The 17,566-nt window shown below is 44.1% G+C and overlaps 1 protein-coding gene across 1 annotated transcript in view; it reads right to left on the reverse strand.

The window, feature by feature from the left end:
• Positions 1 to 858: 858 nt before the first annotated feature.
• DLX4 (distal-less homeobox 4) overlaps positions 859 to 17,566 on the reverse strand; it is a 33,910-nt gene continuing 17,202 nt past the window's right edge. The window contains exons 2-3 of the mRNA XM_081166836.1: positions 11,630 to 11,823; positions 859 to 3,211 (exon numbers count right to left, since the gene is read on the reverse strand). Coding sequence (XP_081022962.1) covers positions 2,960 to 3,211; positions 11,630 to 11,823 — 446 coding nt within the window. The 3' untranslated portion in view covers positions 859 to 2,959. The remainder of the gene's footprint in view (positions 3,212 to 11,629; positions 11,824 to 17,566) is intronic.

Genomic DNA, 17,566 nt, shown 5'->3' on the forward strand with positions numbered 1-17,566 from the left:
CTCCCTAAAATATCACTGGTTTGCTCATTTCTATATACAGTGGTTCTTCAGGTTAAGTACTTAATTCGTTCCGGAGGTCCATTCTTAACCTGAAACTGTTCTTAACCTGAAGCACCACTTTAGCTAATGTGGCCTCCTGCCGCCGCTGCAGCACGATTTCTGTTCTCATCCTGAAGCAAAGTTCTTAACCAGAGGTACTATTTCTGGGTTAGTGGAGTCTGTAACCTGAAGCCTATGTAACCTGAAGCATATGTAACCAGAGGTTTCACTGTGCAGGGTGCCTACATTCTGCATGGACTGGTTGCCTATGAGGTCCATAAATTACCATATAGCATATATCCAACAGTGGCGTAGTGTGGGGGGTGCAGGGGGGGCCGGCCGCACCGGGCGCAACATCTGGGGGTTAGGGTTAGGGGGCGCAAATCCACGGGTTAGGGGGCGCAAATTACTTGCCTTGCCCCGGGTGCTGACAACCCACGCTACGCCACTGATATCCAACACCAAAACAGCAACAATTTGTTGTTGACAAAGGACAGCTGGACATATAACCGGCCCCATTACCTTCAGTAGCTTAGGGCCTCATCAAACCTAAATCCAGTCCTGGGGAAGCCCTATGGCAGGGGTAATCAACGTGCCCTCCAGATGTTGCTGAACTACAACTCCCACCATTCCTGATAATTGGCCATACTGGAGGGGCTGATGGGAATTGTAGTCCATCAACATACAGAAGCCTCTACACTGGCTTTGCCTGCCCTATGGGGTTCCTCATTATGCAGTTGTGGGGTGCTGCTGAGGCAGAGCATGGCATTGTGTCTCTGGAGGTCCAGTTCCATACAATAACTGAGTCTGCAGGAACGGTGGTGTTGAAGACTCATAACAGTTGTCTTCGTTTATTTTCTAGATTCAAACTTTACAACAGGCATGGCCAAACTTGGCCCTCCAGCTGTTTGGGGACTACAACTCCCATCATCCCTAGGTAACAGGACCAGTGGTCAGGGATGAGGGGAATTGTAGTCCCAAAACAGCTGGAGGGCCAAGTTTGGCCATGTCTGCTTTACAAGAACTATAAAGGAGGAGCTTGACAGCATTCGTTTGTACAAAAAAAAATTATTTATAGTTTTACATTCTGTTTATAAATTGAAAACAATACAATATACCAAAAGCTGTATTTCAATAAATAAAAATGTCATTATGCTTGGCAAAGTGGGGGGGGGAGAGAGAGAAAAGTTAAATTAGTTTTTTCTTTTTTCTTTTAATGGTTTAGTTAAATAGCCTTCAGTTATTTGCTGGAGGTGGGGGGGGGGAGAGAGACTTCATGTTGTAGCTGAAACAAATATGAAAAATCCCTTTTTCTTTTTTAAAAAAAAATGGGAGTGGGGAGAGGATATGGAGATTACATTCTACAAACGTTTCATTGACTGTAAACATAATCCTGGCTTTAGCACAATTTTTAATGAAAAAATATTTTAGTACAGACAGACATGGAAGCAAAATTGGCTTTGAAGAAAGCAGTTGGATATTTTAAAAATATATATATATTTCCCCCTGCTTTTAGCAAATTGCGGCTCTATGGGGATTGGCTACCTAGAACTATCACCAATTTCTTTTGCAGGTAGAAGGTGAATTGAACCAATTTTGATAGGTAAGTTCTTGCCAGTTTTAACCCCATGAGAATATCCAGCCTAACTTGTATCCTTGCCCCCCTCCCCATTATGAAATTATGCCAATATTTAGGCTCTCTTTCCTACAGTGTTTGGAGTGAACTGTTTCGATTTTATAATGTTCACTGAATTGGTTCCAAAATCTCTGAACCTGAAAGCCATTCCTATAACTAACAGGTGAACTAAAATCAAGTTTGTTATGGGGTAGAGCTTTGAATGATTTCTAGTTCATTCTCCTTTTTTTGTATTATTTATTTTTTTATATTTTAGACTCTTTGGGCCTTTACGTTTGTAGAACATAATATTTGGGGGAAAATAAATGAAACAATTTCTCATTCCACTCTCTGTGTGTGCACTGACATTTTCTGAGTCTTAAGTATATTCTATACTCCAGCACCGCAGCTTGTAACATTCTGAATCGGTTTATTTTGGTTTGGTGGTGTTGTTGTTGTTGTTGAGGATTTGGACGGACTTGAATTGAACTGTGAACTGAACTAGTTTGTTTTGTAAAGGGAAGAACCCAAACTTTTTAGACACATAGAACTAGTCCCTTAAATAAAAAGAACTCTCCAAGCGCTGCTTTCTTGTCTGTTTGACCAGTTAATCATTCCTTCTCTCAGGCCCTTGCCTGGAGTAGATCTTTGTGCAGCTCAAAACCTTGCTACACTAACTAGGATTGCCCAAAAAAAAAAGAAACATAAAGATGGCAATGTTCCTGTGTCTTGAGCCTCTGCAGGACAAGGCAGAAATACAACAGATAAAGTCCTCCCGTCACTGAACCTCCAAACCAGCAACACCACTACCTGTTTATTTCCTGTCTTCCATCAATACTGCTTAAGGCACAGAAGCCTTGCTGGATGAGAGGGGGAAATATGGCAAAAACCTGACCTCTTACTAACACAACTAGATCTGACGTAAGGCCCGTGTCACCCAAGAGCCTATCTTTGGAACGAAAAACACACAAGCACCTCTCTTGTAAAATCCCTGATGAAGAGACGCCGATCCAAATGGGACCCTGACCTTCCATTCGTGTTTCGGAGCTGGGGGGTTCTTTCCCTAACTTTGCCTCACACAACCTGCCATCGTTGTTAAGATTTGGTCCCTGGACATGTCCGTTCGAAGTCCATCTCCTGCCAGGGATGTTCTCACCAGGAGGAAAGTGCTGGTGATTCCTTCAAAGAAGCCAACTTCTCCCTCCAAACTCCACGCCCTCCTTTCGCCTGTTCCGGGGACCCTGATCAGCACTTTGGAGGAAGAGACACATCGAGGATGGGCTGATGCTGCCAGTGCCTCTTTTGTCACATCACCGGAGGCCTCCCCATGGCGTCTTGGTGCTGCGGTTGGTGGTACCAAGGTCCAAAACTGTTGATGTAGCTGCTGGGAGGCAGGGGAGGGCCTTTGCAGGCCATGGGGATGTCCCAGAGTGGGGGGATGTTGGGGGAGCAAGGGGACAAGGATGAGGAACTGTGGAGGTGGTCATCTTGGATGCTGGAGCCCTGCTTCATAATCTTTTTGAACTTGGAACGCTTGTTCTGGAACCAGATCTTCACCTGCGATAACAGAGAGGGAAAGGTGTAAACAGAGCATGTAGAGAAGTAGCCTAAATTTATTTCGGTCAACAACCAGTTGAGAGAAGCGAAACAAGGCTAGGAGAAAGAAAGGAAAAGTGTCATCAAGCAAGTTCTTCCTTCTTGAACGCCCTTGCTAAAAATATATATATATTTCTCATCTTAAAGGTCTTCCCCCACTTTGCATTTATGAATAGTGCTAGGTTCAAGAACTGTAGTGCGGTCGAATATTGAATATGCGAGTCAACACATGCTCCGATTGCGTTAAACTTCTTCAGCAACACTCAAGTTGAAACTCAAATGTGAAATCATTGGAAAAATTCTAAAGAGTCAAAATTTGGATGCAGAACTTCTGCCAGGTATTGAATTGTCTTGGCATTCCTTTCCCTTTCCGGTCTGTGTTGAAGTTGCCATATATGGACTCAGCCAAACACTCAGACTTGGAGTAACATTCATGCAGGAAGGAAGCCCTTTACTGGTCCTACCTGTGGTCTGACTCTACTTAAGACATCTGATCCTATGCACCTACGCAGTGTGGGGATGCCTATGTCAAACCACTTGTGTATAATGTTCTTGAACGGCACTGTCCTGGTGCTACTTCCACCAAGGGCAAAATCGTGGTGGTATTGCTGGTAAGATTCAACTAGCCCATCATATCAGGGCAAAGACTTCTACTTGTGGGCTGGGACTTTCTCTCACACATGCCCTTAACCCTCCAAAAGAGTGATTCTGTTTTAAAATGAAGGTAAAGGGACCCTGACAGTTAAGTCCAGTCACGAATGACTCTGGGGTTGCAGCGCTCATCTTGCTTTACTGGCCGAGGGAGCTGGCGTTTGTCTGCAGGCAGTTTTCCTGGGTCATGTGGCCAGCATGACTAAGCCACTTCTGGCGAAGTTAGAGCAGCACACGGAAACACAGTTTACCTTCCCACCGCAGCATTACCTATTTATCTACTTGCGCTGGTGTGCTTTCGAACTGCTAGGTTGGCAGGAGCAGGGACCGAGCAACGGGAGCTCACCCCATCACGGGGATTCGAACTGCCGACCTTCCAATCAGCAAGCCCTAGGCTCAGTGGTTGAGACCACAGCGCCACCCGCGCCCCTTTAAAATAAAAAACAGTCTCAAGGCTGTATCTGAAAACAGATGAACAAGGTAAGGAGGCAATTAGCTGTTTGATTTTCTGCCAGCTGTCCACTCAGAATCCCCACCCCACCCAGCTGCTTTTTTCTCCCATGGAGGAAAAGATACCGGGTCCCCAAATCTTTTTCTCTCTTGGGAGAAAAACAGGGGGTCAGGGGTCCCTTTACCTTTACCTATATGTTGGAAGCTGCCCAGAGTGGCTGGGGCAACCCAGCCAGATGGGCAGGGTATAAATAACAAGATTATTATTATTATGGAATAGAACATACCTATTTTCATTGGAGAGTTGGAGGGTATATGCATGGACACTCAAAGCAGCAGTACAGTAATGTGTGGTGGGGATTGTGCCAATAAAGGAACTGCATCTAGAGAAGGATACCCTAGAATTCATTGCAGCCTGGTACCTATTGGATCATGTGGCATGGCCTCTGAGGCCAGAAATTTCCAAACGCTTTAAGTCAACCTGCGATGAGCCGGTGAATGGATAATCCTGCCTCAAGGCAAGGGGCTGGGGTTGCCTTGCCTCTTGGTGCCTTCCAATGCCAGAATCCTCTTTCCATCTGCCTTAATTTCCTAGTCTGTAAAATGGGAACAATCGTGCCCTATCTCCTAGGGCTATTGCAAGGATTAAAGATCAGGGCTTGTGAAGCATGCTGCATATTTTGGCAACCTCCAGCAGCTACTTGCCCCTACTTGCCTTTTTAATATGCTCTGTTGCTGCCTGACCCTAGCTAACTTTTTCAAGAAGTTCTCCTTCCCCACCTTTTCTTCCTTCTTCTCCACCCCCCCCCCAAAAAAAAGCTGGTTGCACAATGGCATTTGTGGAAAGATCAGAGAGGGCAAAGTGTAAACATTGGTCTTCAGGGCATTTCGAGGAGGTGGAAAACTACTGGAGGGAGAAGCAGTAGAAAAATATGTGATTTATCCCTCCAGAGTCTTCCCTTCTTATGTGCTACATTATCCCCGTCTCATCATGTTGAAAACTTAGAAGTGTAGTGTAGCAGGGGGAGCAGATGGAGTGTCATATATTACTGGGTAATAGTTTAAAATACAGAAGGAGAGAAACAATGGGGGGGGGGAGAATCTAGTGTCAAGCACCTGTAACTTTGGGGGGAAATTTTTTGCATGCAAAAGGAGATTCACTGGAGGCTAATAATCCTAGTAACCAGTTCTTCATAAGTGAAAAGTAGCCAGAAGGATTGGGACTGTGATTCCACTATTATTAATAATATGTATTTTTAATTTATTACCTGCCCTCAATGCCAAGGTCCCAGGGCAGCTTACAATTTAAAATGCACTGCTAATACCCTGCCAGCAACGTACACCTCCCTTTTGCCCCAGCTGGGGCCACGAGGTGGTAGAAAATAGACTTATTGCACACCTTCCATTTGGTGAGCGTTTAAAATAGGTGCCAGGGCTAAAGGCCAGGTTGAAGCTAATGGGTCATAGCTCAATGGCTGAGAATGTATGTTGCACGCAGGAGGTCTGAAATCCAGGTCACGCTCACATCTTACATTTAAAGCACTCTTATACCACTTCAGCAGTCATGGCTTCCCCCAAAGAATCCTGGGAACCATAGTTTGCTAAGAGTTCTGGGAACTGTAGCTCTGTGACCAGTGGCGTAAGAAGGGGTGTGTGGTGGGTGCGGGCCGCCCCAGGTGTCATCACTGAGTGGGGGTGACAAAATGGCAAAAAATGTGTGTTTTTGAAAAAATAACTCCCACTCCCACCGCACCCCCCTTCCTAGCCAATGCAGGAACACTCTCCCCTCGAGCAATTTCCAGAAACCAGAAGCATTGCTGTCTCCAATTATGCAGGCAGAGCACAGCCTTTATGGCTAGTAGCCTTCGACAGCCCCCTCCTCCATGAACCTGCCTAATCCAGAGCTGTAGCTAGGTGGGGAGGGGGGCACTGGGCATCACACCACGGGGCCTGCAGCGTGCCTGAGCCATGCGTCTCTCCTGAGACCCCAGGCACCCAAGTGGCTAGCTAGGCCGCTGTATGTGACAAGTCTCTTAACTACTCTCTGCAACCTTTGCAAATTATGGCCTCCCAAGATTGCTTGGGGACGCAGGTGGCACTGTGGGTTAAACCACAGAGCCTAGGACTTGCCGATCAGAAGGTCGGTGGTTCGAATCCCCACAATGGGGTGAGCTCCCGTTGCTCAGTCCCAGCTCCTGCCAACCTGGCAGTTTGCAAGCACGTCAAAGTGCAAGTAGATAAAGGTAAAGGTAAACGGAGTTTGTGCTCTGGTTCACCAGAAGTGGCTTAGTCATGCTGGCCACATGACCCGGAAGCTGTATGCCGGCTGCCTTGGCCAGTAAAGTAAGATGAGCGCCGCAACCCCAGAGTCGGCCACGACTGGACCTGATGGTCAGGGGTCCCTTTACCTTTAGGATTCTTGGGGAGAAGCCAATGTGGTATAAGATATAGTATGGATGCAACCTAGATCTCAGGGATCTCCAGATCAAAGAATCTCAGGTAGCAGGAGATGTGAAAACCCCCTTTTCGCTTGAGACTCTGGAGAGCTTCTGCCAACAAGGGTAGACAATGCTGGCATAAGGAAGTTTTGTCTGCTCCAGCTGCACCATCAGCCTTTATTATTGAACATACACACAGAGAGAGCCTGGGACAGATTATTTTCTCCTGAGAAAGGGTGGCTTGGAAGAGGGAACCTTGCTCATGGTGTGAAGAACTCATCCCACTTTCAACCCCGGAAAAACAGGTCCTGCAGGTTGTTGCTTTGTCTACAAAACCTGCCAAACCTGTTTGTCCAGAAGGGAGGTTGGGAGAAAATAAATGTGCGCCCCACAAGAAGTGAAGACTCCCTGAAACCACCTCGAGCTCTCTTTTAAAAGAAATATATATATACTGTCCACCATGGACCTCCCCTGAGCAAGTGGATTTAGGCGACAAGGCTCAATTTTTTGAAACAACATTATAGTCATACTAAGTTCTCTCTCTCTCTCTCTCTCTCTCTCTCTCTCTCTCTCTCTCTCTCTCTCTCTAAGGGAGGGAGGGGCTAAATTTGCCCCATTGCTGTGAAAAATATTGGAAACCGTAGTTTACAGAAAGTCACATACTTTAAATACATGGTGTGTATGAAAACTGTAGCATAAATGCATCACAGCTGCTGAACCCCACAGACTTGTTCAAGGCCTAAAACTAAACCTCTTTGGTTCTGACGAAGTTTCAGAGAAGAGTATAGGCTCATATTTGGTGCACCTGGGAAGACAATTTATTTGCAGAATAAGCTTATAACCCAACATTTTTGAGAGGGGGAGGAACCCTTTCCAAAGAAGCTCACAAGAATGTAAAACAAAACTCAACTGATCATTTAAAATGTTTTTTAAAAAGTGGGTAAAACAGGTAAGTAAGTAAGTAAGGAATAATAATAATAATAATAATAATAATAATAATAATAATAATAATAATAATAATAATAATGGGAGCCACACTTTACGACCAGCACATGCAACACAAAAATAAAACACTGAACAGAACAAAATGAGTTTTTGAAGCCTACTCAGATACAAGCCGATACAGACAATATCCTAGGTTACTTATTTTGGCTGAACTTCACGCTACACAGTGTCTAAATGTGCAAGCTGAGGGTGCTTGTGGTGTCCAAAGTATAGAGGAACTTTTTGCAGACCGAGAGGAGCAGAACTATCCAAGATCCTTGTTTCCACAAGTGCCTCATACTGAGGCAAGAGTCCTGACTTTTGCTGTTACTCTTTCATTCCACTGTGGAACCAGAATTTGTTGCAGAATACCAACTCCTCCCCTGCCCGAAAGCCAAAAATTCCATGGGCTAATCTATTCTAATTTTATTCTGTTTTAGCATGTTAACTTTTGTACATTTTAAAGTGCTGTTGTAATTTTTTTTTCTTGATTTCATTGCTTTATTTTTCCGTAAACTGCTTTGAGGTTTCTACAAGCCAGCGGTGTGTCAATTTTATGACATAATACGAATCCTCTTAACCTCAGAATCATGGGTTTGAACCCCATGTTGGGCGGAAAGATTCCTGCATTTTAGGGGGTTGGACTAAATGACCCTTATGGTCCCTTCTAGCTCTTATGATTCTGTGAAATACACATATAGCACCTTTATCTGCCAAGCAGCCAATTGGGGGAGCTATTCAGTTTGGAATATTCCATGTGCTCCAGCCCATAGCTCCTCGGAAAGAGACCAAAACAAACTGCTGCCTTTTTTTCCTATTCACGTTTGGTTTACCTGCTAATTCTGACATCGTACAGAGGAAGAACCCCATTTTATAACGCTTCACAGCCCTACAACACAATTCCCTGCCCTCACCCACCCCACAAAGTTCTCAGTGTGCAGATTTGGCAGGTTCTTACTTGACTCTCTCCTTCTCTGCCTAAATAAAAATAAATCTTTTTTATGCCTCTGGCTCTGGGCTCACCCCTGACATCTGTCTGTCTCGAGCAATCTCCTTAAGCTGCTCAACCACCTGTGAGGAAGGGCTTCTGGGTGAGTGGAACAAACTTTCGATGGTGCCAATTCCCCTAAAATCCCCCAAACTGTGGGCAAAACACAGGGGCCGAGACTCCAGCGAGAGTCACGTGGAAACAGACATCACTGGACTGTGCCTTTGGATTTGGCGCACCAAAAGGGGAGTTCATAAGCTTTACCAGTTGAATATACATGGTTGTTGTCATCCTGGCAGGGATCCCGTGCTTCTTAAATATTGGGGGCGCAGGCAGAAATTCAACAGGTGAAGCATTTCTAGGCACAGGGGAAAACCTCGTACTTCATTTCCACTCAACCCCATTCCCACAATCCTCCTGTATGTTCCTGAGCTTTCTCCATTAGTGTCTTGCCTGAGGAAGAGCGCAACACCTTCCGGGCAGAGAACACCTCACTCTGCTCGGCACCTGCCACAGTCCCTCACACCTGCGCAATAAAATGTCACCACTGGCGCAAAGTGTTGCTGCCCAGGATTCCAGCCTCTCCCTTCCCTTCCCTCGCTCCCTCGCTTTCCACCACCTCCCTGAAACTGTCTGTCAGCATTCCACAGCCACTGAGCGTGCTCAGTGCGCGCTCGGCTGCTATTGGGTCCCACACTACGCAATGCACCCTCCCCTAAATGCGTTTCTTGTACTTCCGCAAACCTCTCAAGCCTGCTGCCAACTCTTTCTCGACCGTAGGCTGCGCAGTTGTGGCTACGAAAGGAATGACACACGCAGCCATAAGCTCAGAAATGGAGGGAATGGGAAACGATGGTAACATTTCATTCCAATTTCAATTATCAGAAAAATTATTGCATTTTCTACTACTGTTGCTACATAGCTACTAAAGACAGACTGGACTATCACAACTAGTGTGATGTAGTCAGTGCTGGATTTACGTACAGTGGTACCTCGGGTTACATACGCTTCAGGTTACAGACTCTGCTAACCCAGAAATAGTACTTCAGGTTAAGAACTTTGCTTCAGGATGAGAACAGAAATTGTGCTCCAGCAGCGCGGCAGCAGCAGGAGGCCCCATTAGCTAAAGTAGTGCTTCAGGTTAAGAACAGTTTCAGGTTATGAACGGACCTCCGGAACGAATAAGTACGTAACCAGAGCTACCACTGTATAAGCTAAATAAGCTATAGCTTAGGGCCTCACTCTCTTGGGGGCCCCCCAAAAAATTAAGAGGAAAAAAACCTGGATGTACATTTCCAAAATATAAGATAGAAAACAAATAAAATAAAACCTACGTACAACAACAGTGTTTTGTGTTGTGTAGGCTCCTGTGATGTACGTAATAGGCCCCGCCTGGTAGCTTGCTCCCTAAAATATCACTGGTTTGCTCATTTCTCTATACAGTGGTACCTTGTTTCTCAAACTTGGGCTTCTTAATTGCATTTCACTATTAATATATTTCTTCTTAATTGTATTTCAGTTCAACAATTACTTTGATAAAATACATATTTTGTTATGTGCCAATGCCTTTAGATACCTATTAGGTCCATAAATCGCCATATAGCATATATTCAACACAAAAAACAGTGGCAATTTGTTGTTGACAAAGGACAGCTGGGCATATAGAGGGCCCCATTGCTTCAGTAGTTTAGGGCCTCATCAAACCTAAATCTGGCCCTGGGTGTACTAGTTAAGAGCGGGGGTTGCAGGGTATCTTACCTCTCTATGATCTTTAATTCTTGTTTTCTTTCTGTTCATTCTATCCAGTGCTATTTTTCTAGAAAAAGAGGTTCCAGAACTCCCATGAACGCCTCCCTTCTTCTCTTATAATGGCAATGGCATCCATCTGAGGGGTGCTGGAACTGAGTTCTGGTGAGTTCTGGCTGGGGGGAAAATGCCCTGGTTCTATTTATATTTATGCTCTGCTTTTTGAGGTTCCGCATCTTGGATTAATGAAGATGCAGGAAGGTGATGGGTGGAAGATGAAGGGTCCTGGGTGAGGGGCAGGGCAGAGAGAATATTCCAGGGTGGGAGGTTGGGGAAAGTGGGGGGAGGGGAGCTCCAAGCGAGAGCTGGGAGATTTCACTCTTCTGTGCATGGAATAAGGGTTAAGATATAATTGTGATAGAGGGCCTTGCATTCCTTTCCTTTCCTTTCCTTTCCTTTCCTCTTTATTTTCTTCTTTTTCTTTGGAAAAAGAAGGAAAGCTGCCTGTAGACAAACGCCAGCTCCCTTGGCCTGAAAGCGAGATGAACGCCACAACCCCATAGTCACCTTTGACTGGACTTGACCGTCCAGGGGTCCTTTACCTTTACCTTTTTTCTTTTTTTTTTTACACAAGTATTAAAGTCCTCTTTCTCACCAGGCCACCCTACATGTAAGGTAAAGGGACCCCTGACCATTAGGTCCAGTCGTGACCGACTCTGGGGTTGTGGCGCTCATCTCGCTTTATTGGCCAAGGGAGCCGGCGCACAGCTTCCGGGTCATGTGGCCAGCATGACTAAGCCGCTTCTGGCAAACCAGAGCAGCGCATGGAAATGCTGTCTACCTTCCCGCCGGAGCGGTACCTATTTATCTACTTGCACTTTTATGTGCTTTTGAACTGCTAGGTTGGCAGGAGCAGGGACCGAGCAACGGGAGCTCACCCCATTGCGGGGATTTGAACCGCCGACCTTCCAATTGGCAAGCCCTAGGTTCTGTGGTTTAACCCACAGCACCACCTGCGTCCCTTACCCTACATGTAGATCACACCTAAAACTCCTAGAAACCTGGGGGTGGGGGAAGTTATGTTACAGATAAATGAACCAAAGGACATTTGCAACATCTCACCTGGGTTTGGGTCAAGCCCAGCTGTGCTGCTAGCTCGGCTCGCTCGGGTAATGCCAGGTACTGGGTTTGCTGGAAGCGCTGGTTGAGGGCCTGAAGCTGGAGACTCGAGTAGATCGTGCGTGGCTTGCGGATCTTCTTGCCTTTGCCGTTGATGCGGATTTCGCCGTTCTCAATGATGGTTGATTTCTCAAGGTCTTCGAAAGCAAACAGAAAGGCGAAAGGGAAAAGGAAGTAAGTAACTGGACCCAAATCCAGCGACTGTTAACATATAACCAGTCAAGGATTCATCCAGGATTGGCATAAATGCATGCAACCACCAGGATGGGGTGTGTGGTGGATCCTGTTAAATCTGTGGTTACATCTTTATAAAAACAAATTCCAAATATCCTTACATTTGTCCATGGCAAGTCTACGTTTGTGCACAACTTGTTCATTTGTTGCAAGCTTATCCTTATTCTCCATCCAATCATTAAAGAGAGATACATTTTTATATTTCCAGTTCATAAATACCGTATTAGATTAAGGTCTGGTTAACTACAATAACAAGCCCCCACCCACTTTTTTAATGTATACAACATCTTTTTTCTGCTTTGTTTTCTGCATGGGTACTATTTCTTGTTTCTTCTTCTTTTTCGTGTCTTATCTTACTCTGTGCACTTGTAATTTTGTACTTTTTGAATTTTTCAATAAATAATGTATTTTAAAAAAAATAAATCTGTGTTTGTATCATCTTCTTCAACCCTTTCTCGAAATGGCAACAGGAAAGTTTTTTTTTCCTTCCCAGTGAGGATTGTACAATCATAAGATTGCAAGATGTATATACAATGATGAAGGGCGTATTTGGAAACCGGTGCCTTGTAGTAGCTACTCCATCTGTTGTTGTTGTTGTTGTTGTTGTTGTTGTTGTTGTTGTTGTTTTGCTCATTAGCATTTGATGCTGAAAACACAGCTATTCGCACAAACTGAATTTTCAAATCAGCCGTTTTGTGCATTTTTAAATTTTTTTTTTATTGATTGATTGATTGATTGATTGATTGGAGTGCTTGAAATCTGGTGAATGCATCAGCACAGGAGCTGGAATCGATTTCCAAGAGGGTGGTATAGGAATCTTAATCTACCTCAGAGCCCCTGATGTCCTCAAAGACCTTGATGATGCCATCAAGCAGGATTTTGGGGCGGACACCCAGGGCCCCCCCAGTCAGCAGAATGACCAAGAGAGCCAGTTTTGAAGTGAACAAAGGTGTACCCACTAACTTCTAAAGAGAGTCTCTGCCCCCCCCATAATAGTATTGTTTGTTTGTTTTTGTTTTTAGTGGGTTTTTGGTTTTTCAAAAGTTTACAAATATACAAATACCAGACACATAACTCACAAATAATCCAGAACAGCTATGAATTTGCCTCCCTTCCCCTCCTTTTGTGGTTTTTTCTTTAGTTTTAGTTTTTTTATACTGCATTTTCCACATAACTCCCTTTTTAAGTTATTCTTTTCTTTCTCTTAATCATTTTTTTATTAAACTGCTGGTTTTAGGTTAACCCTGCTAATGCCATAACTTTTCAAATATTCCACAAATTTCCCCCACTCTTTAGTAATTCTTTCCCCCTCTTGGTTTCTTATTACACCTGTTAATTTTGCCATTTCGGCATAGTCCATTAATTTGATCAGCCACTCTTCCTTGGTTGAAATAATGTCTTCTTTCCACCTCTGGGCAAATTCCATTCTAGCTGCGGTTGTAGCATACATAAACAATTTCTTAAGATCCTTTGGAATCTCTGTATCTACCCCTCAATGGAGTCTACTCCCTCATGGAGTATCTACTCCCTCATGGAGTCTGGAGTCTAAAATTACCTAGCTATACCACTGCAGTTAGGTGAAGAAAGCACTCTGCACATGCCCAAAAACACTGTGTTCACATGTCAACTCGCAGGTGCAAAAACAAATCTGAAAATGCCCACTGTTCCAATTAGTCACAGTTCAGTTCCTAATTCCTAAATGGAGAGGTGACACAAAAATCTCAATTTTTATGGTGGGTGGGCAGGTTGTGGTGACTGCATGTGGCTCTCTGTGTACACTCAGGAACCCACTAGTACTAACTCCTAGGGGTTGTGATGTCATGTGATTGACAGGCAGAGGGCCCTGCCCACCTGCCAGATTTAGCCACACCCTAGCACTTGGCCCCCACTCCTCCACTAAGGCAGGATTTACACCATGCAAACATTTACAGACCCTCCAAGTGTCCCTATTTTCCAGGGATGCTTCTGATTTAAAGAAGACATCCTGGTTTCTGATGTCCTACTTTTCTGAAGGATGTCCCTATTTTAATTGGAGAAATGTTGGAGGGTATGGTAGGATGTCTGTATTTTCCATTGGAGAAATGTTGGAGGGTATGGAGTTATCTGACTCCCAAGCTGTCTGAAGGCAATCCTGTACAGGGAAGGGGTTTTTTTGTTAATGTTTTATTATATTTTTATATATGTTGGAAGCTGCCAGTATAAAGAGCAAGATTATCATTATGGAATGGGATGTCCCTATTTTCATCGGAGAAATGTTGGAGGGTATGTGTTTGGTATGGGCTAAGGGCAGGGCCAGATTTAGGTTTGATGAGGTCCTAGGCTGCTGAAGGTAATGGGGCCCTTCATATGTCCAGCTGTTCTTTGTCAACAACAAATTGTCACTGTTTTTTGGGGGGGTTGGTTGAATATATGCTATATGGTAATTTATGGACCCTAATAGGTATCTAAAGCCATTTGCACATGCAGAATGTAGGCACCCTATATATAGAAATGAGCAAACCAGTGATATTTTAGGGAGCAGGCGAGCAGGCGGGGCCCATTACTTACATCATAGGAGCCTACACAACACAAAACACTGTTGCTGTATGTAGGTTTTATTTGATTTGTTTTTTATCTTATATTTTGGAAATGTACAGCCAGGCTTTTTTTTCCCCTCTAAATTTTTTGGGGGCCTCCAAGAGAGTGGGGCTTGTTTAGCTTATATATAAATCTGGCACTTGCTAAAGGGGTAGGAAAATAGCTACAGACATTTTTTTAAAAACCCAAAATGACCATGTGGATCAACTGGGTGTCAGGGACTGGGCATTCTTGCACATCCCTTACTGACTACCTCCCTTGGAAAGTGTAGCTGTCATCTGTCTTTTGAAGGCTCCTTCAAACATGCAAGTCATCACTTGGTATTGCATCAAGCAATGGGCAAGGATATCTGAACAGGGCTGAGATTCCGGTAACACAAACTTACAAAGACAGTCAGGCATACAGAACGTGGCTGCCTCCTCACTATACATATAAAGCCCTGCATTGTCATCACTTCTAGCAGCTATGGAGAATCTTGAAAACTGTATGATTTTCACAGTGCCACAGTGCTTCTTCCCAGTGATCTTTGTGATTCAGGGGAAAGCAGGCCAGTCGCCTGTGTGCTACTGGTTTCCCATTGCAGTGAACAACAATATTGTAGAGGAAATAATCAGGGCTTGCATGTTATCACAGAACCTCCAAGTTAAGGTTGGCAAATTTCAAAAAGTGAAAATCCGGAAACAAAAGGTTTTTTTAAAAAAAACGTTTTTGAGCTATTTTGAACCAAAAACTACGTACTTTTCCGACGTTGGTTGCCATACGTCCGGATTTCCCCAGACATTCCAGTGATTCCCTCCCAGATATTGTTATCGGTGGCCAAATTCCTATTACGTCTGGGAAATTCCAGATGTAAGGCAACCCTACTCCAAGTGTCCCTATTTTCCAGGGGCAGTCCCGGATTTACAGAAGCCGTCCTGGTTTCTGATTGGATCCCGGAATGTCCTGCTTTTCCTTAGGGCATCCCTATTTTTATCGGAAAAATATGACATCAACGTTGAGTGAGTTTTCTACACTCGCACAAGACCCCTTGAGAGACCTTCAACATTAACCCACTCTGCAGTGTCGATGTGATGATATATGGACCTTCAATGTGCTTCTTAAAAAGGTGCCCAAATCTGCTTAAGGGACATTTAAACACTGTGCAAGGATTTAAGCCCTGCCGAAACACAAGTCTAATGGGCAGCTGGGAGAAGAGAGGAGGTGACAGAAGGAAACACCATTAACATTTTACGGCAAAATATATCTCCTCGCAATGTGGCATAAAGGTGTTTCTGAACTGAGCATGGGATTTAACCTCTTCAACAGATAGGAAGAGAAATCATGGTCGAAAGGGTTGAAGGAATGGACTAACAGAACAATCTAACCCCAACCTGAAATCAAGGTCAGATTTAGGTTTGATGAGGCCCTAAGCTACTGAAGGTAATGGGGCCCTTTATATGTCCAGCTGTCCTTTGTCGACAACAAATTGTCACTGGTTTTTTGTGTTGAATATATGCTATATGGTAATTTATGGACCTAATAGGTATACAAAGCCATTTGTACATAACAAAGTATGTATTTTATCATAAAATACCTATTTTATGTAGGCACCCTATATATAGAAATGAGCAAACCAGTGATATTTTAGGGAGCAGGCTAGCAGGCGGGGCCCATTACTTACATCATAGGAGCCTACACAACACAAAACACTGTTGCTGCATGTAGGTTTGATTTGATTTGATTCAGCCCCAGAGTAGGAACAGAATCCAGACTACACTAGCACCTTCAGCTCTTGGCTGAAACCAAGCAGAGTCCCCACAAAAGGCAATTTTCCAGGGAAGCTTTGGCAACCTGTAGGCACCTCCCCCTTGCCTGGCAATTCCAGTGTGGTTAAAAGGGTTTCGCTCGGAGCGAGGGCAGGAAAGGTTGCCATGAATTGGCTTTGTGATGTCAGCACATGGCCGGATCTGGTTGGCTACATGATAGCGCTGGCCAGGTCTGATTGACTACATGATAGTCCTGCGACATCCTCATGGTGGCTACGTCTCAATCACATCACCAGGAAAAAGGAGCCCCAGTTTAGGCAACGACTAGAAGGAATGATATGTTGAAACAGCTGCCAATCAGCCGGCGAACAACAGCCGAGGAGATGAGCGTGGGGGAGTTGGGAGGACATTTTGCATGCATATACAAAGCTCCACTGTCAAAATGTGTCCATTTGACGCAACCCTGTGAACTTCAAGTCTGTGCCGCAAAATTACGGTATATATATTATAATAAAACCATCTCTGAAGGAAATAAAATCATTATAACACTAAAGGGCTCAGTGCCATGTTACATTAAATTCAAAGTGTTCAATGTCATCAGCGTTAAGAGTAAGGATAATACAATTTTTTTGGTAAGCAATATTTTATTTAAATGATGAGCAATTTTCATTGGATTTCTTTTAATGCATAGAGGGTGCATTAAAGGACTAGGGGAGGAAGGGTAATTTAACCCTTCCCTCCCTAGTCACAGCCCCATGAAAATCACCCACCCTGCACAGCAATTACACTTAGACAAAAAGCCTCCATTTATGCCAAACTTTCAACTTTAGAAATTCACATTTTCCATATCTCTCTCCTTTTTTTTATAGCAGTCTCATGGAGAACAGGCAATTTAAAAAAAAATCATTTACCAAGTACAAAACCTAAGGATTGTAATGCCTAGTTGATCAGCATGATTTTTCCTCCTACATACTTTGGAATTGCAAAGCCTATTCTGTTTTAACAAATCTGGTCTTCTTTTTTTCTAAATGGGAACAGAAAATCTCGCACACATTCTCAGGTTTTTTTCCAACCCAACATACTCTGCATAAAAATTCCAGACTTGATTGTATTATGCAAAAAAAATTCCTCATTATATTCCTTGTTTTTAAAAACCTGCTCCTCCCCCCCCCCCAAGGAGGAGAGAGTAATTGGGGAGAAGAAAGCAGAGTCCAAAAAATGCAAACAATTTCAGGAAAGAGTCGCTGTCCAATCAGAGGCCTTGTTTTCCCTCATCTTGGCTTGAAACTGTGTCAGGGGAAGGAGGCGAGGGGGAGAGGTCCCT

The sequence above is a fragment of the Podarcis bocagei genome, assembly GCF_964188305.1.
Source record: "Podarcis bocagei genome assembly, chromosome: 13".
Classification (NCBI taxonomy): Eukaryota; Metazoa; Chordata; class Lepidosauria; order Squamata; family Lacertidae; genus Podarcis; species Podarcis bocagei.